This window comes from Trematomus bernacchii, unplaced genomic scaffold, assembly GCF_902827165.1.
Source record: "Trematomus bernacchii unplaced genomic scaffold, fTreBer1.1, whole genome shotgun sequence".
Taxonomy (NCBI): domain Eukaryota; kingdom Metazoa; phylum Chordata; class Actinopteri; order Perciformes; family Nototheniidae; genus Trematomus; species Trematomus bernacchii.
In genome coordinates this window covers 1,198,162-1,223,776 of record NW_022987654.1, presented here as the reverse complement: position 1 = coordinate 1,223,776, position 25,615 = coordinate 1,198,162, and the positions used below count along the sequence as shown (strand labels likewise).

The 25,615-nt window shown below is 39.7% G+C and overlaps 2 protein-coding genes across 2 annotated transcripts in view; one reads left to right on the top strand and one right to left on the bottom strand.

Moving 5' to 3' along the window:
* Positions 1 to 6,534, top strand: part of camk1b (calcium/calmodulin-dependent protein kinase Ib) — a 32,755-nt gene extending 26,221 nt beyond the window's left edge. The window contains exons 4-12 of the mRNA XM_034134971.1: positions 49 to 123; positions 1,863 to 2,001; positions 2,144 to 2,270; positions 2,616 to 2,691; positions 2,857 to 2,969; positions 3,764 to 3,842; positions 4,018 to 4,105; positions 4,705 to 4,792; positions 4,991 to 6,534. Of these exons, the coding sequence (XP_033990862.1) occupies positions 49 to 123; positions 1,863 to 2,001; positions 2,144 to 2,270; positions 2,616 to 2,691; positions 2,857 to 2,969; positions 3,764 to 3,842; positions 4,018 to 4,105; positions 4,705 to 4,792; positions 4,991 to 5,088 (883 nt within the window). The 3' untranslated portion in view covers positions 5,089 to 6,534. The remainder of the gene's footprint in view (positions 1 to 48; positions 124 to 1,862; positions 2,002 to 2,143; positions 2,271 to 2,615; positions 2,692 to 2,856; positions 2,970 to 3,763; positions 3,843 to 4,017; positions 4,106 to 4,704; positions 4,793 to 4,990) is intronic.
* A 9,650-nt stretch (positions 6,535 to 16,184) lies between these two features.
* Positions 16,185 to 25,281, bottom strand: ccdc3b (coiled-coil domain containing 3b). Its single transcript, XM_034135099.1, has 3 exons — positions 24,518 to 25,281; positions 20,873 to 21,047; positions 16,185 to 17,624 (listed from the first exon to the last, which is right to left on the bottom strand). The coding sequence occupies exons 1-3, from the start codon at positions 24,871 to 24,873 to the stop codon at positions 17,337 to 17,339; spliced, it is 819 nt and encodes a 272-aa protein (XP_033990990.1). The 5' UTR covers positions 24,874 to 25,281; the 3' UTR covers positions 16,185 to 17,336.
* Positions 25,282 to 25,615: the final 334 nt, after the last annotated feature.

Sequence of the window (25,615 nt, the reverse complement as noted above, 5' to 3'; positions counted from 1 at the left end):
AAATGACTGAAATGCCGTTCCTTATTTCTCATCTCTTCTCCTTCGCAGGATCAAACACGCCAACATTGTTTCTCTGGAGGAGATATTCGAAAGCAAATCACACCTCTACCTCGTCATGCAGCTGTGAGTATTCACATGTGTGTGTGGGTTTGTGTCATTCTCCTTTGTGCGATGTGTGTGTTTCAAACTCGCTCCCACACACTGCACGTCACATGCCATTAATTGCACTCTGTAACACACACACACACACACAACATTGTACCTTGCCTACTCATGAGCACCAGTGGGGAGTTCGCCCTCACACCTGCAGCCTGTCAGCCTCCCACCCACCTCAGCCACTGAAATGTCAGAGAGAGAGAAAGAGAGAACAAGAGGAAGGACCGATCAGGATCAGAAGCGCTGTTAATTGTGGGGCTCCAGAAAACATCAATCATTTATGCATTAATCACTGTCAATGGCAAATCAGAGACATAAAAGACAGAGGGAGGGGTGTAGGGTGTACATTCAGCTAGGAATTTATCTTCACTTAGCATTTTCCCAGCAACCTATTCTTCCATCATTACAGTATTTGTGTGCCACTTGTGTTTGTGGCACACTCTTTCATGTAACACACACTGCTTCACCACAGTGTAATAAATGTTATCATCAACTTGGAGAACAAGAAATTCCACCTACAAAAGATGCATTCAGTTCTGTGTGTGTGTGTGTGTGTGTGTGTGTGTGTGTGTGTGTGTGTGTGTGTGTGTGTGTGTGTGTGTGTGTGTGTGTGTGTGTGTGTGTGTGTGTGTGTGTGTGTGTGTGTGTGTGTGTGTGTGTGTGTGTGTGTGTGTGTGTGTGTGTGTGTGTGTGTGTGTGTGTGTGTGTGTGTGTGTGTGGTGTGTGTGTGTGTGTGTGTGTGTGTGTGTGTGTGTGTGTGTGTGTGTGTGTGTGTGTGTGTGTGTGTGTGTGTGTGTGTGTGTGTGTGTGTGTGTGTGTGTGTGTGTGTGTGTGTGTGTGTGTGTGTGTGTGTGTGTGTGTGTGTGTGTGTGTGTGTGTGTGTGTGTGTGTGTGTGTGTGTGTGTGTGTGTGTGTGTGTGTGTGTGTGTGTGTGTGTGTGTGTGTGTGTGTGTGTGTGTGACAAACAAACTGCCTCAGATTTCTCAAAGACAGACTGAAGTCTCCATCTAGTGGCTTCTTTTAAAACAGCACATCACCCCCCACTCTCTTCAACCTCCACTGGCTCCCGGTCAAGTCCCGCTTCACCTACAAACTCCTCCTCGTCACCTACAAGTCCCTCCATGCCCTCTCCCCTCAGTACCTCACAGATCTCCTCCACCCTTACATCCCGTCCCGCACCCTTCGATCCTCAGACTCCGGCCTGCTCTCCATTCCCCATTCACGCCTCCGCACCTTCGGGGACTGTGCCTTCAGTGTCGCTGCCCCCACCCTCTGGAACTCCCTCCCTGCTGAAATCCGTAACGCCCCTTCTCGTCAAATCAACCCTGAAAACTCATCTGTTCAAAAAGCCTTCCAACATGAACTCACTCTCCCCCCCCCCCTGCAATGTAACACTGCCCCCTGTTTTATGTTTTGTCCTTATATGTTTCTTTGTTAAGTGACCTTGGGTTGATGAAAGGTGCTATATAAATTAAAGTTATTATTATTATCTTTTCTTTAGGAACTCTGATAAATACAAGTGATACATATGTGCCAACTGCATACACAATCCATACCCCTTCACAACCATTAACAACAATGTAATCCTTTAGCTCTGTCAGTTAATCAATGGGCTCACATTATATCCCATGTTGTCTCTGTACTTTTCTCTATGTTCCACAAACTTCCCCTTGTTTTATTGAATGAATCTCTCCCTCATGCCTCAGGGTGTCGGGAGGGGAACTCTTCGATCGTATCATCGAGAAGGGCTTCTACACAGAGAAAGATGCCAGTAAGCTCATTCAGCAGATTCTGGATGCCGTCAAATACCTCCACGACATGGGCATTGTGCACCGTGACCTCAAGGTCAGTCTAAAATATGATGGGAAAGTTAGCAGGCATATAAATGTCACTGACCATTTTTAACAAAAAGTGCATTTGTGTGATAAGAAACGCATTATTTGTGTATGTGTATCAACATTTCTGGTGTTGTCCCTCCTGATGGCAGCCAGAGAATCTGCTGTACGACAGCATGGACGACGACTCCAAGATCATGATCAGTGACTTTGGTCTTTCTAAAATCGAGTGCTCTGGCAGTGTGATGTCGACCGCGTGTGGAACACCTGGATATGTTGGTAAAGACGTCAATGACTGTCTGAAATTTGAAAATCTGCTTGAATGAATCCTTTTGGGAACACTGTAGCATTCAATATTAGCACAATGCAAATATCCGACTGGTACTGTAATGCATAATCTTTCATTAAATACCATCAACAGCTAATTGGAAGCTCATAGAGATATTCAAAGTCATGAATCAGTTTAGCCTAGTTAAAAAATAATCCAGTTTAATTTGGTAATTACTTTTGCAAACACGGTCCTACTCTAATTTGACTTGCATGCTTAAATACAAAAGTGACATACTATTAGTGCTGCATTTGCGTCAAACATTATGAAACATGTGTCTTGTTTTCTCCTTTCAGCCCCTGAGGTGTTGGCTCAGAAACCCTACAGTAAAGCAGTGGACTGCTGGTCCATTGGTGTCATAGCCTATATTCTGTGAGTTTTTAAAACATAAACCGAGCCAAACACAAGATGAATATACTGTATATCTTCAAATGATTAATGTATAATAGTCACCTGCTAGTTTTGCATGCTGCTGACTGCTTTTTAAAACTTCAGTGAATGTCATTTGAATCTCCTGTGCTCTGATGTGTGTCTCAGGTTGTGCGGCTACCCTCCGTTCTACGATGAGAACGACGCCAAACTGTTCGAACAGATCCTGAAGGCAGAATACGAATTTGATTCGCCTTATTGGGACGATATCTCTGATTCAGGTTCAGTGCTTTTATCAGTCTATGTTGTATTCACTTCTATCATAAAGACATGATGCTTTTTTTACACACATGTAAATGATCTTTAGATCTGCAGATGCTTAAGTGTGCATTACGATCTTTATTAGTTTTGTTTTTTTCGAGACCTACTAAAGGACAAAACAATGATAAAAGCAGCATCATCTTTTTGAAAACAACTTTCCAGATCTCAGGTTAGCTTGGAAACGGTCCTGGGTCTGTATACATCAACGCATGTCTAAAATATATAAAATACTGCAATATGATGACATTTTTTAACAAAGTCCTCTCCTGCAGCTTCTCCTTTAAGAGAACTACATACTTTTAACAGCTGTTCGGCACATTACTGTGCAAACAACAATGGAGTTTTCCTGTTTTCAACACTATAGGAAGCCTGGGCTCTTTAGTATCCACTCACCCACCTGAAAAAAAACACCCCTACCCAAGATTGAGTTTCCAGACTCACTTTTCTAAGATAGTAAATGATCCAGTCCCTGCCTTCTGACCTCACAGGTGGTGAGCCCACAAGCCAAGGCAATGATCACATGTTTTTCCCCGAGTCCTGGCTCTGTACTTGATCCCTGTTTCCCTGCTTTTGGCGAGGATATCTTCAACATTAGGAACAAATTATACAAATTATACATCGTCCACTTTTTCTGTCATATGAATTACCTCAAGATGTGTTTTTCTTGTTAACATAACTGAAATATGATTACATCAATGCAACGGGTGTCTTTTTTAATATTGACTTTTTCCAACCTCTCTCTCTTTGATTACAGCTAAAGACTTCATCGTCCACCTGATGGAAAAAGACTCCAACACACGTTACACCTGTGATCAGGCTCTGCAGCACCCCTGGTACTGACTATAACATACTGTAACTCCTCTTATCATGATGCTGTGTAAAACCTGGATACTCAAACTTCAGTGATTTACTCGTCTTAACTAATCCAGGTTGAGAGTGCTTATGAATATGCGACTTCTACCCGTGGCACAAAAACTCTTTAAGTTTCCGTACCCCTTTGTTTTGTAGGATTGCTGAGGATACTGCTCTGGACAAGAACATCCATGAGTCTGTTAGCGCTCAGATTAAGAAGAATTTTGCCAAGAGCAAGTGGAAGGTGAGTCATAATTCGAGTTTATCCTAGACACAGTCTTATTTTTTTACTTTCTGAATCTTTAGTGTACGTAAAAAGAGAATAAACTTTAACTACAATAAACAGTCCAGTCTTGTTCTAAACTTCAGAAACCACAGTTAAGTACAGTACCTTTTTCAAGTTCATTTTGGGTAATTGATTGTGTTTAAATCGCTAGAAACATTATTGGTTTGTCACAAATGATAGGCCAGTAGTGTCAAACAGTGGGATTGGGACCCCATTGAGGGTCGCAATATGAATCCATGGGGTCATGAGATGATTTCCAGTGTGGAAAATAAGAAAAAACAAACCTCTGACATTGGATTTTAGTGTATTAAATTATTATTAAATATTGAAATATTTTTTTTAATCCTTGCTAGTTTCTACCAGAATAATGTACAGCTTGGAGCCTCTAGAAACTATTTAAATTAAACAGTCTGAGAAGGTATATTTGTACATAAACATATCAGCAACCACTGCTTTAGTCTGCTCACCTAATCCCAGTTAGTCAACTTTCAGTTTCAGGTGTAATGAGATTCTACAGTTTTCTCAGTTGAATTCCATGTGTGTCTTTTCCTCTGCAGCAAGCATTCAATGCCACAGCAGTGGTCCGTCACATGAGGCGTCTCCAGCTGGGCACCAGCCACGAGGGACCCAGCCCCACCCTGCCAGGTACCCACTGGAGTCTAGTTTCTAGTGTCGCTATGTTACCTCGGCAGCAGAGTTATTTGCTTATCTCACACACTCACTGTTAAAAAGCAACACTTTAGCCACTCAAAGTGAAAAACTCTATCTGTTGTAATCTAATGTCACACATTTAATAGCTTTAATGACGAACAGTGCTGATAGCATGTCCTCTCTCCCTCTCAGAGGCTTGTTGCGAAGGAGGCTGCTCCCCGAACGTAGATGGCGACGCTGACCCTCTATCCACATCCACCTACCGCTGCCACCCGACCAGCAGGGTGTGATCCCAGCACCCGCTCCACTTACTTGCCCAATCAATCCCAGTGACTTTCCAATTTTAACCCCCATCGGTGGAACCGGAGGCACCATCTCCCCCCTTGTCTGGTTGGGAATACAGCGTCGTTCCAACCTCTTGCCTGCAGGGGGAGCACGCCTGTCCAGCCTGAGAATGAAGACCTAAAATGGGATGAAAGGAGGAGTAGGGAGATGTGATGATGCACAGGAGGATTACTTTTTAAGACTGGGCTGTTAGTTTGGGATCAGTTTAAAATGGGGAGAGAATACAAAGAAAGCAGGGGAAGATAACCTCCTCCACTAGCATGTCAGGGGGGATTGTTTTTGCTGAGGCAGGACAGAGCTTGTTGGACACTGTTTTTACTTCTGTTTAACCTGTCTCTTTGTTTGTTTTATTGTTTTATATATGTTTGTGTTGTTGTCTTTTTAACCTCCTACTGTGGAGTGTAAATCCAGAGACGATATCTGCATGATCAGGAGAGAGTTTTCCCCATGCATGTTTTAGAAATATACCCGCTTGCAGAAATGCAGTTCGATGCAAAGTTGTTTATGGTGGAAAGGCATTTTTTCACATGTTCCCATATTTAAAAGGAATTAAAGCAAATCTTGTAATTTTACTGAAATGAATCGATGTCTTTAAGTGATGCTTTTAGACAATCAGTAACAGAATAGTTCAAATGCAATGAACACGCCATCTATCTACTATTCAGCCTTGCCTGTGGCGATGTAGTGTTTCCATGCAGCGGTAAGGCTTCTTGAGAGGAAAGGGCTTCTCCTCCTATCTCCTTTTCAAATCCCAAACCTTTTTAACCACTCAAGCACAGGGATATATCTTTGTCTAAGGTGCCTTTAGGAAATACAGTATGATGAGTTTATTTTCGGGTAGCTTCTGAAACGTTTTGTCTGTTCCTTGAAGCACAGGCTCTATAAGTAATATTTTGTATGTATCACATTGTAAGCTTTAAAATGCAGTTCTATGCTTTTTGCTGTGTAGTAAAGTACTGTAAAATCAGATGGAAGTACACACTGTGCACTGAGTAAATCAAAATAACATAAACGATACAAAATTAGAAAATGAATAGTGTTTAAAATACTTAAATTCATGTTTTTTTCAGAAATATTATTATTGCCAGCCCAGTCAATGACACACATTCAAGAACTATGTTTATTTATTTGGATACAAATCCTAAAATATAGTTGTTGCAAGCCTGATGAGCATTGATGAAGGGTCATATCCAGAGCAGGCTGATTTAGAAGGATTAAGCAGATTGTGTCAAAGCAAAAAAACTAAATTTGATATGCATCTTTCACCATGTACTGTAATCATTTCGTCATTCCTATCCTTTACTTCTTTACTTCTTTCACAGGCCCGATTCCTCTACATGCAGCCTGTTTAGAGAGGACATCTGGATTAAAGAATGTGAATATGCATCAGATTGACTCATTTCATCTTTACTGTACATCCATCAATGCTTCTTATGTTTGTATGTGCGTTAAGCATACTGTATTTACTTTTCATTCATCCAATTGTTTTTAAAACATGCATAGACATTAAGTGCGTAAGTATCAGAAGTATAGGAGCTTTATTTACATTTGTTTAATCGCCTTTAATTTATGTTTGGCCTGTTACAGTCAGGAACTAAGGGATTGTCCGAGATGGCTCACAGATTTAAACTCATTCAGCTTTTATTTGTTCTCTGATTATTCAAATCACATGTTTCTTTTGAATCGTCCATTTCTCCAAAACAACAAAATACACATTTGGTATTGATGTGATTTGCATGAAGTGGCTTGAATTGTGCCAATCCTATGATCAACAATGAATAGTGTGTACACTGATTGTGATAATGTAACAGTTGCCATGAGATGAGTCTAAAAGGAGAGTTTTGTCTTTTAAGAAGTTGAGAATGCTCTTCCAAAGTATGGGTAAAAAGCAAAAAAAAAGGTTTTATTAACATTTCAACAAAGCTTCAAGCAACAACTTCAATGGGCTGCTTCAACATGTTTGAGCTTCATTCTGCATTTATATTGTGTTGTTATATATATTTGGACAGTAATGTAACTTGTGACTCCAAACTGTAAAGCGTAATTAAGAGAGTTATTTATTCATCTGGGATTTATAGTGTGAACTGTGCTTGTATAACTGTGACAGAGGATGACCCAAACAAACACAGGAAAGCTGATGCAGTGTCTGCAGATTTATAAATGTTGGCAGGCTGACAATATCACAATTTATCTCCTGATAATGAAAACCACTCGGCTAATTTGACATGTAGCCACAAACACTGCCATTAATCTTCTGCAGTTAAATGTCATTACAGCTCCTGTAATTTGCAGACTGATGAGGATTATTTTTTATCAATATACAAAATTAAAATCATACTCCAGCTCCTTTTGGTTCAGCACAGCCAATCCCAAAAGTACTCAAATGAAAAGGTTTCTCACAAACTGTGAAGGAAAAATCTTATATGAGAAAAGTTTGTTATAGTTGAGCAGTGTGAGTGAGGATTAAACAAACATACCTGACAAAAAAGTGTTTTTTTAGGCAAGGAACCTGGTAAAGGAAAAGATTTTGAAATTCCAGTGTAATGAAACAAGTGACGATGAAACACATAAACGAGAAGTATCCCATGACCTCACCGCTCAACCTCCTTAGGAAAACAGCAGGACTGATATGACTGCACACATTTCATTTATGGATTTTACAGTGCATAAGACAGAAGGAAATAGTCGATTTGTGTGAAGGCTTCTTCTGCGGATGACAATTGTATGATAGGACAAGTATTTGTACTATAAGTATGTTGCCTTTTAGCAAATGCGGTTTCGGGCTACAGTAACTGCTGTTTAATACACATGCAAAGCATCATGGGATATTGAAAAGTGTCTATACTGCTCTGTGTGAAATCCAGCGATTTGTGCTTCAAAAAGATTTAAAAGTGAAACATTAAAATCCTTGTCTATGCATTAGGAGTCTGTCTGAGTTAATTTTTAAGAAAGAAAAAAGATGCAATGTAAAGCTAACCTGGGCACCATTACTGCTACTCTGCTAGGTTAGCTACTTAGCTTGTTAGCAGGACTCATTTTTCTCCATGACTATGTGATGCTGCCTTGTTTAAGAGGGACAGCGCAATAATAATAATAATATGATCATTATTATTATTTAGTTCACCAACATGTATGCATTTTGATTACAGGAGACAACTAGTGGGGGAATATCAGTGGCTCATATCAATCAATGCTAACTAGGTCTTGCTCCTGACTAGCTTAGGTCTGTTACACTGCTAACATAACAACATAACAAAACATGCTGCTGTCTTTGAAATTATATATTTATATCATATGGCAATAAAAACATATTCAAATCGTATCATAAATGTCTACATTTTGACTCAATGTAGTTTTAGCTTTGTAAGGCAGAATATCACGGTTTCTTCTACTGTCCTTTGTCAGAAACAAAAAACAGCAAGAAAAAGTTAATGAAATAAAAGGAGAGATACTTTTCTCAATGGTAAACTTCGGCAACTATTGCTTTCATTAAATAGTTTTGTGGCTTTAGAGGTTTGTAATGAATGTTAATTTCATAGTCTGCTACATGAGGCCTCTCGCGTCCTCTCCAAGGAATGCTGGGTAATTGAGGCTTGTGGTCTGGCTCTCTGGAGCATTTGCGCTGGAAGAGACCGGAGAGCAGAGCGAGAGCGTAAGGCTGGTGGTCAACCTCATTCAGGAGACAGTAGACAGAGTAAAAATGATGCGGTCAAACCAGAAACAGGGGACTGATTCAAAATAATGGGAAGGAAATTGCAGGGATCACAAGGTAGAGGGATGTGGTGTTTAGATGTGGACAAATGGAAAAAACACAGTGAAACATTACCAAGAGTGAAATTTGGCACTGTGTAGAACATTAAATCTAGGATGGGACCAGAGGACATTTTAGGGCTGACAAATATCTTTATGCCTGGGTTTAATTTCCCCAATATTATTGCAGTATGTGCTTACTTCACATCCTGCTCTTATCATGGAGCACTGTGCTTTCATAGAATGTGAAATAGAGACTCGATACTGAAACAGCCAAAAGTACACTCTTTGACTACGACCGACTCACAACTTAATCATTTGCACAATTGATTTATGTGAGCGAGGTCAGCAATATTTTCAAACTTTTGTCTTATGAGCACCGTACGTAAATTCCTAGTGTGCCGAGAGTTGATGGGTTGCTCTCAACCAAACAAGACACAAAATCCCTAGCATAGCTACTTACATTGAATGCAGAATCTAGAAATGTAAGCAAGTACGCTGCCATCTTACTGTTTGAAAAACACTTACACATTTCAGTTCTTTATAACTGGCAGAGATCATACTTTGTTTATTCAATCAATTTGTTACTTGATACTAAATGCTAACGTAAACATGATATGAGGCTTACAATGCCAATGCTTAAGTGCCAATGCTAGGTATAATGTTTATCAAGTTCACAATCTTAATTTAGTGTAAGCACATGCCTATTGGTTTGAAATAGAGATGAACACAAAGTACAGCTGAGGATGAATGTCGTTTAGCAGGAAGTGAGTAATAAACACATTGATATTTCAACCTGTTGATGGTGGTGTTTGATAAAGAGTCAGTGGATTACCAAAGTTATTATAATTCATCCTTAATAGGGACATAAATGGTGGACTGACGGACAGACCAACATTGCCGTCCCTGCTAGCGATGCTAAAACCCCAAAGCGCCTGCTGACTGTTTTTTCTCAAAAGTCCACAAATCTTTGACCATCCCGTCCAAGGTGACCCTCTGAACCTGGTATAAATGTATACTCTAATTATGAGATAAATACTGTGGTCAAGCTGTAATTGAACTTATAATGGCATATTTTCGGGTAACAGGCCCTGTACTAACCCTGTATTATTCAAGGTGACCTGTTTCACCTTCTGTCAAAGAGTAAGGGTTTAAAAGCGTTGTGTGCAGAGTGAAAGAGCGAGCACACAAACTGCCCTCCTCTCTGTCAGCAGGAAACGATTGTGCTTCTGTCTGTCAGTGCTCTCGGGAGGTTTATGTGCCTATTATATCTGCGTCGTCCTTCAACATTTGTGCTGTCCTATAGGTGCGGAGAGATTTCCCTATAGTTGTTGGGCTTTTCACTTCTTCCCACTATTTTCTGTGCAAAAACGTTATTTGGAAAATCTCTAGACTGACCTCCCTCTATTGCTATCAGACACATTTTAGGCAATAAAAAACTCCACGCATGCCGTTAAAACAGTTCAATTTTTACTTGACCTTTCATTCATAAAAGCACCTGCATCACCATGTTCTCAGTTCTTTCGCGGCCCATGGCTGAACTCAACTTCATTTAACTCTCAGTAGAAGCAGACAAATAAAACAATTATGGTGGAGGTAACAACAAATTAAATGACACGCCACATCTAGTCTAATATTCTGTTTATTTTCATATGAGAGGAGAAATTCCAAAATGAAAACTCATCATGCTGCACAAACTCTGTAATGCCATATGATATTTTGTTTAAAAAAAACAGTGTGTGTTGATTAGGAGAAGGTTGAGGTTTTGCAGGGGCTTGTAATGATAATATAATAATATAAACTAAACTCACACACACACAAATGTTTCAGATGGTGTGTTGAACTGGCCAGCACCAATACACACACACACACACACACACACACACACACACACACACACACACACACACACACACACACACACACACACACACACACACACACACACAAACACAGCTCACTTAATCACCGTGAACCTTTCCTTATATCTCAGTTTTGCATTTGTTTTGGATGCAGCATCAGATAGCTCCGAAGATCTTGGCCAAATCTTTTCTTTGGACCAAAACACGGAAAAACAGACAGAAATCATTAATGTTGAAAGATTTTCCAGTTCCATTTCTCCTCAGTCGTTTAGACTCGCATTGTTTTAGGAGCAAAACCAGGTTGTATGAGTTTGAGCAACTGATCTAAAGCAATGTCCCCTGAGGTGCTGGAACAAAGCGGAGGGGGGGACTTAACTGCGCAGTGAGATCACCCTCCTCTCCCTGGCCCTGGAGATGAGTGACATGCAGTTTGTGAACAATTCACTTGCTGTGAATGACTCCTTTTAGCCGATCTGAGTGGGTGAGACGATGGGAAAGTGTTTTTCTACAAAGTCCCAAAGGCTATTTCTTCAAAGTTTGCCCAGAAATCTCTTTCTGAAACAAATGGACTCTTGGCCTTCTCTGAGGATTACTGCAGCAGCACTCCTGAAGCCAAAGCATCACAGTTTATGAAAACTTGCAGACCCTCAAAGTTCTGCATGACTGTGCAAACCACAGCGGGTAATAACAAACAGGATGCAGAGCACGATGGAGAGTATCTGGCAGTATGAGGATAGCCACTAATTTTCCACTTTTATAGAAATTCAGCCTGCAATTAGGGTCAAATGTTGCCAGAAACTTGATATCCATGTTACTTGCATTAGTAATATATCTGATACTGGCCTTCGCTGGAAGTTCACCCCCGACTCTGTCCGTCAGACGACCACGGCAGATGAAAAGGAAAAACAGGGTCAGGAAGAACACATGAAAAGAGCAGGATAGATAGCAAGGAAAATCATGAAAGAGTGTTTTTTCCAGAATAGGATTTGACTGATTTATTTCAGGAACAATGGATCAAAGCACACATCAGACAGGATGAAGAGTGGAATTCTGGGTCGTCTGAGGTCACATTGGGGGTCCAGAAACATGTGAAATGTGTGCAATGTGAACAACTTCCTGATAACCCAGTTTCATTCATTCGATCGATCATTTGCCTGGATCAGGTCACTAGTACAAAACAGCTGCTACTTTCTGGAGTAATTCTGTTTCTGTTCAAATTTCACTGATTTACAGTTACATTTATATTACTTTACTCTTTATAAAAACTAGGAAATAAGAGCAGTTCTTTCAGCTTTACATTTGAACAAATTCTGCTCCAAGTTTATGCTTCCAACTTTCAACAAAACCAGCCTTGAGAAAATAAATGTACAGAACCCCCATCTACCAATCCATTAAATACAAAAACACACGTATACCCACACACTGCAGGACTTTGCTTTTTCAGGAAGAAATGTATGTTTAAATAAAATGCTCAACCTTATCTCAATAAAAGGTTTTGAACCAAGGTGCAAACAGTGCTGCGAATTAAATCTGCTTTAACATTTCCTTTAATTCATGTCATGTAGGATTCAATCTATACCAACAACAAAAACATTATACATTTCCTCTGGGCAGGCAGTCCAAATAAGTGCTGTTGAGTTGATTCGACAAGTCTTTATTGTTCATAGGTTTGAATATGTGTCTGTCTAATGTGTCAAGCTTGTCCAGAGTGTCCCCTGCCTTTCACAAAATATCTGCTGGGTTACAATCTTGAACAACCTCGATTGAAACATTAAGGTTTTTATATGCTAATAATTGAAGGGTGTTTAAAACCTGTGTCAATTTAATGGAAAGGAAAGTTTTCTTTTAGGTAAAACATCTTTGCTTTATCATCTGGTTGTCTAAGAAAAACATATGACCTCAGGTTATCGGGTCACCCGTTTGTTAGAATCCCTGCTGTGGAGGGTGATGCGATTTCCTGCTTGCATGGGCAGCACCTGGCACTGGGATGTGTTTTATGGCACAGAGATGGTTTAATGGTCTTCTTTGTACTTTATAAAGCTGTATGTAACTCATTGTAGAGACTGATTTATTATGAGGCGCGCCATGTGTTCACTCATTAAATATCTCTAAGAGGATTGATTGAGAATAATGTGTGTGCGTTTTGTTGCGTCTGGACAGCAAATTATTTTTCAGATTTTAAGTGGCTGTAAGACAACCTACAGCCTGATCTTATTCTTTGAAAACTATGTGAAAACATCACATGCAGTGCCTAATGAATCTAAAAGAAATCCTTCACAATCACTCAAAACGGTGTCAACATTCAGGGTGGAAAATACAGCATCATAAACGCAACATACCCCGAGTGAAACCATTAGACATAAAAACAGCCAGGCAGCGCTAACTACAAACACATGAAGTCAAATTCCTCCTGCTTGTCTTGTAGACTTTGTCAGCAACCCAGACAAAGAAAGGAATAATTACATGTGAAGGATGGAGGACGAAAGAAAGGGGGGAGGGAAGGAAAAAAGTATTTTGCTTGTGAAGCTAAAAAACATTTACCTTTATCACAAAAATGTAATCCTGAGGTGATTTCAAGCCCTAAATTAAGTTTGTCACGTGTTTAGTCAATAACTGTGGCAATGACAAATTGTGATCCATAACTTGGCTGTGCAAAAATAAAAATACTAAGTTCACTTTTATTAGCTCCATAAATTACTGCATTTCTCCCCATATGGGCTCTCAAGATGTAGTTTACAGTATGGGGCTGAGGCTTGTGATTTTAGTTAGAGTGGAACAGCCAAGGTCTCTCGGGGCAAACACACACATCAGTCATCCTTATTGAAACAGACGTGGACAGGCAACAATGAAAAATCACCTCCTCCTCGCCAGAGTACGGTTGGTCAAGTATAAAAAATGGTGAGGAAGCGTTTCCACTGCAATAGAAGCCATGTTTATATGCATGTCTCATCTTTTTTGTGCATCACTTTGACTAGACTGAATTTACACAGAGTTCCTTAATATCGGAGTCGAACGCCATCACAAGAATTTCAGTAAAATATTTTGAAATCTGTTGTTGCCATTAAAGAATATGGTGCACACATTCACATGCTCCTCCGGATGGATCTTAATGACTTTGGTGATCCAAATACCATCAAGTCAATGTTCATTTTCCATTTAGTAAACATCAATGAGCCTAAGCTGTACTTTGAGGTTAATTAGCAAATCTCAGCATGATAACACACTAATCTTTGATTGTGGTTAATCTTAAACCGGCTTTTAAAACGTAAACATTAGCTTTTTCGTAGTGAGCCTGGAGTGTAGCAGTACTCCCTTGTGTGATAAAGGAGGCATAACTCAACACTTTTTGGCACAGACCAGCCGCTTACTAAGATAAGATGGATACAAATAATCAAGTAAACTTCATGGCAGTAAAACAGAGAAGTGAGCTCATGTTTTTTTAAATATTAGCAATCAGAAGAAATAAGTTATTGACGTGGAATTACGCTATGTGAGCATAAGCTTTTAGCTCTTAGCTTGAATTACAACTGTGCAGCCTCACGTAGCAACTTGGAAGGTTGTGGAGAATTTATTTTATTTAACAAGGTGACTAATTGAAAACACGAAGTGCTGGTTTTCTTTTCCTAAAGGAAACACCAGCAGACCCTAGTAGGCCCGTTACCTACAGAAACATTGGAGGTTAAAGATCTCAAAGTAAGAAATGTCTCCGGTGGATTTCTTCATGCGGAGCGATGAATGACAGCGGAGTGAAAGACTTAGGTGTAGCTGCTTGAGAAAACATGAACAGAAACGGAGGTTAAAGGGAAAAAAAGGAAAATATATAATGTATTGACCAATCAGATGCTCTGGAATTGTCAATACAAAAATAAAAATGAAACCAAAGTAGGCAGAGAAAGTAACGGCATTTGAAAACATAAAATAAGGCAAGATAAATAAACTGAGTCCACAGATAGCCGGTCCTGTGGAGGGACCACCACTGTGCCGAGGTAGTGCCTGACATCTGTTTTGCAGCTTGGCTGTGCACAGTGGTTTATGTTGAGAAGGCAGTGTGTGTATATCATCTTTGGCTCCGGTCCATGGGATTTTGACAGTTGGCTGCAGGCTAGGTTGTCTGATGCAAAGATTTCACGGGGAGAATAAAGAGCTAACTAGGAGACAAGACGAGAAGCTGTTCCCTGCAACACTTTCCCGCCTCGCTCCACGGGTCAAACGATGCGCGAGAGGAAAGCTTGTAAATGTCCGCCTGGTGTCCAGCTTAACTGCAGAATAATCCTGTGAGAGATCCTGATGTAAAACATGTTTGAAATGTGTAATTTTTTTTGTTTCTCAGCAGCCATGCAACTCAATTCCCTCACTTTTATGCCACCATATGGAAGACATTTGGTTCTCCTGGAAATTGAATTGATATTTTCATCTGCCAAGACGATTTTGCGTCTCAAATGTTTCTGTTTTCTCTCCAAAAGTGCACCGGAAGTAAAACTGGACAAAGGTTTGAGAAAAGAAGGTCGAAATAGGACCAATTCATCTTTACGATTTATATTTCCTTTCAAACTTGCACGAGTTCTTCGAAAAGGATTGATTTATTAGCACTGAATCACACAAACATATTGAACATGCCAAAAAGCATCAGTGGGGAATACCTGGAAAGCAGGAAGATTTACAATCGGGGTTAGAACCTTTTACTACTTTGTTCTGGTGTTTTTCTCAATGCATTTATTTTTCAATATGTCAGATGAAAGAATCAAATGATGTTACACTGTTGTTTGCACCTTGACCATAAAAACAGTTTCAAAGTGTTGCATGAAACTATAGCTGGAAAAGTGATGAAGCAAAAGAAAGAAATATAAAGACATTTATGATGAAAGCTTTGTATATTTAGAGGCTGTCACGATCTTGGTGTTATGTCACGGTTTTAGTGTTGTCTGTCTGGTAATGGGTTTTGTTTTTCTGTTCTGTTCTCCCTGTCTCTTGTTTTCCTCCTGTGTCTGATTGTCTCATTGTGTTCACCTGTTGCCCTTGTGTTTCTGCCTCCCTTACCCAGCTGTTTCTCGTCCCGTGATTACCCCTCTCTGTATTTAGTCTTGTCTTTCCCTGTCAGTTCATTGTTTGTCTTTCCTGTCTCCCTCCATGTTAGTCATGGTCTGTTTTTTGGTAATGTATCTTCCTTGTGCTACCGTTGTGTTTTATGCCATGTTATTTGCCATCAGCTTTTAAAATAAAGCTCGTTTTCTAGACCTTTTACCTCTTTTTGTAGTCTGCATTTGGGTCCTACCTTTTCCGCGATCATAACAGAGGCTCTCATTTGTGGATGTATTACACTTCACATATAGTGCATTTCTTTCAAATTCTACCCAAAAAGTAACATGCATATGGATGTTATGAAGACGACCTCAACTGTGACAATTCAAAATAACCACAAAGGACATTTAATAAAAGTTCATTTATTTATTTAAAAAACTGCAAAAACTGTTACAGAAATAAGGATGCTATTGGCAAAGCAAACCATATGTCTGCTGTTTAGAGAGAGCAGAAGTTATAATAAAGTAACTACACAAAGTATAATAAGATAAGCAAAACTTTCATTTCTGACGCAGAAAACGCCAATCCTGTACCAGGCTCACTGGCTGATCTAAATGAGTGCTCAGCACCCTGTTTTCAAATACATATACACTTTCCTTAAGTATGATGTGATTGAATAACTTGGAATAACGTGGAAAAGGCACTCTTAGAAATAATTAAATGAATGTTGAGAAGCATACACTTTGGGATAGTTTCCTGCGTATGAATAGATAAAAAGAAATGAAAAGCAGGTAGAAAATAATGACGTGACGTAATGTTTGGTCTTGCAGCTTTTTAAACTTTGGCACATCTGCTACTCTGTAACTCATATAAACACTCTTAGCATATGAAATCATTGTAGCATAATGAAAAAATTGATGTTTATATCACCTTGTTCTGGTCAAAAGAGTTTGATGAGAACAAGGTGATATACTGTATAAAGGGCTTGAGTTTTTGATGCATTTTGATGATACTATTTCTGAATTATGATACTAATTCTAACATGTATACAATGCATAGTGTGTCCAGCACAGAATCAAACAAGATATTAAATGTATCAATGCTTTGACATTGTCCACTTAAAGTGCAGCTGCCAGCTGAGCGCTCTGTCCAATGATTGGAAAGATATTGTGCTGCCACTGAATGGAACTAATAAAAAGGCCCAAAAAGGCAAAAGTTGCGGGGTTAACATAGAAAGTAAATAATAAACATGATATTGGACAGACAGGTAGAATAATAATTAAGAGTTGAGGAGAATTACATGAATAACTCTTACTCCTGTGAAGCCATTTAAATCCTTAATCCCTAATTTAATTCCTTAAAACAGGTAAAGTGAAAGCGCACACACACACACACACACACACACACTTAGACATGGATATTCTCCTCTGTTTGTAGGTGACAGACAGGAAATAAAACTGAACATATAACATGACCTTAATTTGGATTGTTCCTTTTGTATGAGCACATTAATAATGTTAAAGATATTCAGAAGGTAATGAAGTGCTCTGTCTTTGTCAATGTCAATTGTACTGTTTTTTGGTGGAGAGGACCTTTTTTAGTGGCTGGTCCCTAGCAGTGTCCTGGTCGGGGTGAGTTTGGGACGTCTTTGACCGGTAGAGCTGTTTGAGGCTGAGGGTCTGCTGCTCCTTGGTTGTTCCCCGCTGGGCCTGGCGTAGCAGACGTTTCATGGTCTTCACCTTTTCCCTCAGGTGGTCGTTTGCTTTCTCCAAGGAGCGCACCTTCTGGGAGAGAACCCAGGCCTTCTCCTCCTCCTCAAACAGAGCCTTCTGCACCGCAGAGCACAACAGCTGTGAAGGGAAGTGAAAAAGATTGTTTGATACAACTTTTCAAGGAAATACATGTGAATGAAAGGCATGCAGAGCATTTGATGAAGTGCACTGCAGGCAAACGTGTGTTTAAAAGTTCATGGTGTAGTACCGTGCTTTATACAAACAGTCTATGACCGTGCCATACACTTTCAACAGGTTAGTCCCAGTGGGCTAATGCTGCTGGGACTAACCTTAGAGTTTGTATTTGCAGTATTTTACTGTGTCCAGGCAGGATTTTATGTTGGACATGAAGACAGTAAAGTTAGGTTTCTATTTAAAACAAAAATCCTGGCATCAATATGGCTTTTCTTTTCAAACTTTCTGTTCAAACTTCATAATGCCAGTGTGCTATGACTTAAAGTTGGCTGTAGATGTCTTCGGACATGTGCATTTTTGAAAGGATTTGGGTTTTATATTTTACAAGATTTCTTTACTAGTACCATATTTTGTATGTTTTTGTAAGGTTTATGACGTAGCACCTGTCAGACCTGCTGTTTTTGATGCTGGATTTAATTTTGGTTCAGTCATAAGTGAGAAAACACATCTGGCATTCTTCTGGACTGACAACCCGTGTAAAGAGCTTTCAGCAATTTCCACCATTTGTGTGTGTGAGACAGTCAAAGAAAGTGACACTTTTTTGAGTGCTTGTCGCCTAAAATGAAAGAAAGGGGGGGGGGGGGGAAGTCGAGAAGTTCATTGAGTATGTTTAAGATGTACCCTTCTTGCTGTGGGATATTTTATGGAAATACATTCAAGAGTTTTCATATACTGTATGCTCTGTTTGTACCATTCAATTTATAAAAGCCTTTGACAGCACATTGTTGCTTTAGGAAGGGACCAAGATAACTAAAAGGTTGCTAAGTCTGTTTCAGAGAGACACCACTGCGAGATTAAACCCAACATGTCTGCAGTCTCGACATCCGATCCAAAGGCCTGGACCTTTTCTTATAGGTGGAAAAACGAGCTCAAGCTGCCTCTTTCTGCATGCTTCTCTGCCGGAGTGTGGATTTCCTCCACAGATCCTACTACTTCCACATGGGGCCAGCGTGAAACACTGATGTATATTCCCCCTCCATCAGATAACAACCACCGAGGGTTTTTGAGGAAATGTTAAAAATGTGTGGCTGGCTGCCGGCCCACATCACTGGTTAGAACATTACTTGTTTTAATATTAGCTACGGAGTTTTCCCCTGTGCTCTTACTCATGTCCTATGAGTGATTTAAAGAGGGATTAAACTTTCTAATGTGAATTATGAAGTTCACGAGCAGAACAACCAAGTTATGTAAAGCAGGAGATATAAAATGGCACCCGAGGTATACGATTAACACTCGAACACAAAACGTCTTTATTTGGTTTATACGTCTACTTTTATAGGGTTATTTCAGGCTAAGTTGCAGAGTAGACAAATACTTAGGTAATTGCCCTTGAAAAAGTCTGGAGCCGAGACATAGATATACCATTTAAACCTGACTCTGGGTGGAAGACTTATTACATTGTGATAAGCTTTAGTGTTTTCAACATGACATTCACAGCAAGAGAAAAGAAAGGCAGAGGTGTATTACTACCTGTTCAGTATAGGGTTCATATTAAACATGATTGACATCTGAGAAGAAGCTAAATGTGTCTTGGTCCATGTTAACTGAAGCTGACTCTTTATGAGCAGCAATCTGTTGTGTCTTTGTTTCTAGCTATCAAGGACAGTGGAGTCAGACAGCCTGCTAAAGCTTATATTTCTGCCTTGGTGTTTGGACCACAAAACTGTGGGAAAATGCTTAAAATAATATCTTGGTTGCTGATACTCTTCGATTATAAATTGAATAAATGCCATGTGTTTTACTTTGGTGGACTGGATTATGGGATGCGTATGGCATGATCTGTTCTAATGTGATTTTAGGTCAGTTTCCTAAACAATGGTTGCGCAGCAGTACCATTGAAAACAAAGTCTGTTTTTATCTTGCTAGGAGGAAATCTAATCATGAGAATGATGTAAGACAGCATCATTGATATCTAAACGTTGCACTGTAATTATAATCACAGGCCTAACCCAAAAGTTTGCTGTGAATGGAAATAAAAACCAAGTTTTCATTCTCTTTACCCATGAAGGATTGTTGCTTTTATGAAGATAGTCAGCAAATGATTGGAAACAGACAGAAGAAGACTGACCTAAATCAAGGGGATTAGGCAAAAGGGTTTAGATTCATTAAAGGGGATAAAGCAGTGGCAATTGACTGGAAGCCATTTATATACTGGCACATGAATTCTGGGATGAGATGCAGGAAAGTCAAGGAGCACCAGGTGTTAATGTTGCCAATAGTGTTTAGGTCAATTAATCAATTAAACATCGGAGCTGAAGCTTGTTGATTCAGGAAATGTTTCCATCAGCATTAAAAAGAGAAGTGGACTGTAGATGCAATCAATCTGCATTGTCCTGAGTAATCCTCCAGAAAGTGTTTTGTTAAGGATTTACTTTTACGATGTATCCACTTTCCCTGGTTTTTTCTTAAGTTAGTAATTTTCTAACTTTCCATAAATTCTTCTCAGTATCCCTCAGAGGATGGACATACAAAATACTGTTTACATAAAAATATAGAGAGCAGATTTTTCCAGTCCAAAGAAAGTGATCCAAGTAATCCTCTTAATTGAATATTTATCATATATTTTGGCTACTTGTGTTCTGTCCAACGACCCTTAACATTTTCCATTATTCCACCTAACTTGATTGTTGAACATCCATGTAAAACAGCACTTGTTTTTTTTATTCTGACATTTAAACGTAATAGTTTTAAAGTTATCAAAGAGCTGTTGTTGCACTGGACATGTCTGAACATTCAGGTGTTTATACATTAGCGATGCCATCAATATGCATGAGAAAATGCTCCATTAAACAAGAAAAAGCCAACAAGCTGGCAAAAACAATGTTGTTTAAAGTAGATTTTTCCTTTCAACAAAGTAAGTTCTTTGTTGTGCCAAAACCTCAGGAAATGTGTGTTTGGTTTCTCATGCATTAAGAACATGTCTTGCTTGCCAGCTCCTTCACAGTATTCCTTTGAGAACAAAAGGATGTTGAACCCTTTTATTTGTTTACCACAGTACTTCGGGCTATTCTGGCTAACTCCGTTCCCAAATCATTTTTGTATCAAAGACAAATTTCAAATGTATGACCTGATTACTAAATGAGTGTGAGAAAGACCCTTCAAAACAGACAAACATTTGATGGGCTACATACCCGGCTGTCCTCCTGGGCCTCATACTCCGGGGTGAAGCTGTGGACCTGAGTACCGGACGTGCAGTTGGAGAACTGGAAGAGGCTGGCAAACATACGGTGGTTCTCTGCCGTGTCGGGGAATATGGGGTCCTGGAAGTTTACTCCATGAGGGATGATGTTGTAGTTTTCATCCATCCTGCAAGGCAGAAAAGGAAGAGATTGTATTGGTTGTGAACAAATGCAAAAATGAACTTAAGTAAAACAAATGTGCATGTGTAAAACAGTAAAGCTGCATTTGCTATTATTTTGATTATTGATAAATCTGTTGTAATTAATCCTACGGAAAATGTCTGTCTTAGTTTCTTATAGTCAAAGGTGATGTCTTTAAATGTCTTGCATTGTCAGTCCAAAACCTACAAATTAAGTTTATTATGATATAAAAACGGGAAAAGCAGAAAATCTCCTTCAATTAAAAAAAACTGCTTATCAAAGTAGTAGGAAGGCAATTATCTTCCTGTCACTTGATAAATCAAATTGGTTGACCATTGGCTGAGCTCTAAACATAAAGCAGTAAGTTTGTTTCTTGTATATTTTTTCTTTTGTCTGTTTGTGTGAACCTGTACCTGTCTTCACCTGTCCTGTGATAAATTGATCACTCAATTAAAAAAACATTATGATAGAATATGTAAAGTATGTGTAATATGTTTTATGTAAAAAATGTTTCCAACAGATTTTTAGTTTACCTATACATCCATATAAGGTTGCATATTAACATATATTGGAAATTGGTAGCATACCCTGATCTATTTTGTATGCATATTCAATGTAGATGAGTCAAGCCAGCAAACTACAAGCCAAATGGATTTACTGAGCATGTTTCATATCTTCTCCTCGGATGAGAAGTGTGTGAGGGAGGAAGCCTTGGAGCAGCATGTATTCAAACATCTGGATTCCATCTTGCATCCCTTGAGGGACCTCAAAAGATGGTTGTCCCCATCAGAGACTGTGTGTGTGTGTGTGTGTGTGAGTGTGTGTGCATCTGTGTGTTGATGGAGCTCAAAGAAAGCTGATGTTTTGCTTCAACAGAAAAGGTCAGAGGTCAGGTGTAAACACAGTGACCAGGAGGTCAGAAGGAATAGTGGATCCAGAGGAACTTGTGTTGACTCTACGATGATGGAAACCTAACTAAACAGTCACATAAAACTCTTTATACATTTTTAGTACATACGCAGCACATGCACAACTCAACGCATTACAAAAACTTGATTGTGAGTGTGCCTTTTTTTTAAAGGGAGATATAGGCCTAGGTCTTTTTTAAAGCAAATGTATGGCTCAAGCAGAACAGTCAGCCTGTTTCATTTAAAGGTCCTGAGGGAGATCCTGAGTTGCATTTTTCTTCCTGCTCGGCTCAGATTTGTCCTGTCCTTGGAGCTTATACTCATGATTGATTGAAAATACTATTTTTGTTCTGAGATAAGTGTTGTTGGGGCTTTTGTAACAGGAAATAGACGTCCACTGGAGACTGTGATGTGAACTTTTCAGTTTTGGCTTGCACATACCGAGTCTGGGACTCAGTGTTTCGGATCTGCCACAACAACACCCCTTTGAAATTCAACACTGATCTGTTTTAGGTTTGCATTTTGAGGTGGAGTCTCACGTGAGCCAGAATGCCACAGAGCTGGACATGAGAAAACAATTCGTCAGGCCATATCTAATTTCTTCCAGTTTTAAAGAAAGTTGCCATTTAGTATACATGGTGATACATCAATGTGTAATTCCACTAGCTAAATGAACATTTGAACATTTTGGGAAATACAATTATTCTGTTCGTTCATGAGATTGAGATGAGAACATTAGGCCTACCACTACCTCAAATGTGTAAATATAAAGCTAAAAACAAAGAGATAGTTAGCTTAACTTAGCATAAAGACCGGGAACAGAGGGAAACAGCTAGCCTGTCTCCTCCCAGTTTTAACAAAACTGCCTACCACCTCGAAAGTTAGCTGAATAGCTTGTTACATCTCATGTTTTTTTAATCCTAAAGAATCAAAAAGAAAAGTTGGACACCATCTGGGCTTTGGTTTCTTTTCCCATAGGTCTACATGACTGGTGGGCTAAAAATCTGCTGCACAGGAAAATATGCGGGAGCGACTTTCAGGAGTTGCTCTCTCCATTCCCTGGTAAACACTGGCAAAAGATCTGCGTATGTTTACTGGAGCAATCATTGCGTCTTAATCATCATCAGGTCCATACTTAAACACAAGTGCTTCAGGAAGTTTCCGATGGTGGTCGCCGGGCTGATTAAGGGGATAACGTCCGGATGTTTTCAGCAACACAACAGGGGACAGCAAAGTCATCCCTGGAGGGATTATTAACCAGAACCAGTGAAATCATCTAAATAATCTTTTAGCCGTCATTAGACACAGCAATACACAATCACACAATGTGAGTGTGTGATTCTGTGAATATAATGTGCAACATATGCTATAACGAATACTATTGTTGTGGTTGGCCCTGCTGCTGCAGACCCTCATTTGGCACAGCTGAACATTAAACTTCAGGAATGCTTTTCAGTGCCCCCCTCTGAATATCTAACTCTTCATCTGTTTGAGAGAAAAAGCAGAAATATCGGTGAAGGCCTGTCAGCACACGTTTTTTCCTTCATCTAGCGGCAAACCAGTGTGTTTGAGCAGGACAAAAGGTGGTCCTATACCATCAAGCTTTTTGGGAAATGTCTGGCTCTGTAATTACACTGGCTGGAATGCAATAGACGTTTCCTGAGTAACAGGGTTGTTTCTGTCCAACACAGACATTTAAGTATTAACCTGCCACACACGTCTTTGAAATATGAGTGGAGCATTTGGCAGGCTATTAGATATATTAATAACTTTAAAAGTGTTTTTGACTGCAGAATGTCTCAATACTAGCCAATGATTGATTGAATCTTCCTAGGGTCCTTTCACTTCCTTCTGTGAGATCTCACACATGTATGAAGAATTTCTGCTTTTCTTTTGACAGGAGGATGGGCCAGGAGGAGGTGAGGTCAAATTTATGGATGATGAATATTGGATACATTATTTGGCTCCACATATTGTATTCTCAAGTGTACAGAGGGGCTGATGGTGGATTATTTGTATGTGAAATCATCATTTAGTTTTGCCAGGGACAACTCAACATCTAATGCAGAAGATTACGTACCAAATTGCTATGCAGTTTCCTTTCCCAGTTGGTTATTATCAAAGCATTAACTTTGTCCGATTCATGGATGCATTCCAATAAATGGAGGCAGTGATTTTATACCCCAGAGTGAAAAAACGAATTTTGGTCTTAACCAAATTGACAAAGCTAATGCTGATTCTCGACATTTCTGCAACCTTTTTTAAGCATTGTCTTTACTCAGGAAATATGGGTAGTAGAGTGAAAACACTACAGTAGGAAAAGAGAGTGCAAACCCTGGTAGGGTTACGTTTATTTATAGTAGGGCCTAAATAAATGGAATTACACTTAACTGGTAGAGTTTATCAGTTGGAAATTAATGGGGAAAAAAGTTTAGAGTTTATATAACTCAAATGACTAAGGCTTCCAACTCATTTTGCTCTGGGTATCTTTGACAATAAAACATTTTCATGACTGAATAGATTAAGTGGGAATATCTAGAGTGCTCACCTTAGAAAGAAGTAGTAGTTGTTGTTTTTGGTGACACTGTAGGAGAAGCAGGTGAAGTAGCCCAGGCCGGTGAGATTGAACCTGGATCCAGCAGGGACCTCCAGCATGCTGCCCCACGCCTGGTCGCACAGCAGCTCAATCTCCGCGGAGAAAAGATGCTCGTTTTCGGACGGCAGGTAGTTATCATACACATTGTACAACTCTTTGTGCAGTTCCAACACCTTGGCAAACACTATGATCTGTGCCATCTCCGCACGGCACGCTTCTGTCTGAGGTCTCCATTCACGGGGCAGTTGACATCCCAATCTCCCATCAGCAGCCGCTGCTGCCACCATAATCGCCAAAATAATCCACATGATCCCACAGGAATAAAACGACTGTGGGTCAGTCAGGCACACCGATGATAACGATGCTGCAGATGAATGTAATCAAGAAAAAAAACCTGCAGTGCTTTTACTCCATGCAGATACCTCCACCAAAGCTGACTGAACTAATATTTACAGTGAATCAATACAAACAAAGGTTTTACACAAGAAAATAGTCCCGGGCAGTTGGTAACTTCTCTGCTCTCTGCGGCCCCTCTCCCTCCTCCATCCACAATACCTGCGATCAGAGGAACAGCCCATTCAGCATCCACTGTAGAAAATGTGCCTCTGACCTTTTAAATGACACCAGCAGGAGCTAATAAAGAGTGTGCATTCATACCTGCGTGTGAAGTTTCCAGATTAAACTTTTCTGAAAATGTACAAGAAATCCTCAAGATCCAATGCTGTGAGTTTATGCATTTACTACAACAAAGAACAGTATTTAAGTCCCAATGAAAACAATGACTAACAAAGACTAACTTTAGTATGCGGCAGTGGCGCCCTCTAGGGACAATATGGCACCGTGGTCTCTTTTTCTGGCTAATGCTCTTTTAATTGTGTTATTACTGCAACCATTTTCGGTAGGGTACTTCAGGCATTCAGGCAAAATCTATACCCTTAAACTCATCTCATCTGATGGGAGTACAATTAGGATTGTGTGTATGACACATAATCATAGGCGTCATTTGCACTGGGGGACGCTGGGGACATGTCCTTACCACTTTTTGAAATG

Bases quoted from the DNA above. Each gene is read 5' to 3' on its own strand.
- ccdc3b (XM_034135099.1), bottom strand. From the start codon at position 24,873: ATGTGGATTATTTTGGCGATTATGGTGGCAGCAGCGGCTGCTGATGGG. The intron at 21,048-24,517 runs GTGAGCACTCTA...TCTGCCTTGCAG, and splicing joins AACTACTACTTCTTTCTAAG to GATGGATGAAAACTACAACA. The intron at 17,625-20,872 runs GTATGTAGCCCA...TTCCCTTCACAG, and splicing joins AGGCCCAGGAGGACAGCCGG to CTGTTGTGCTCTGCGGTGCA.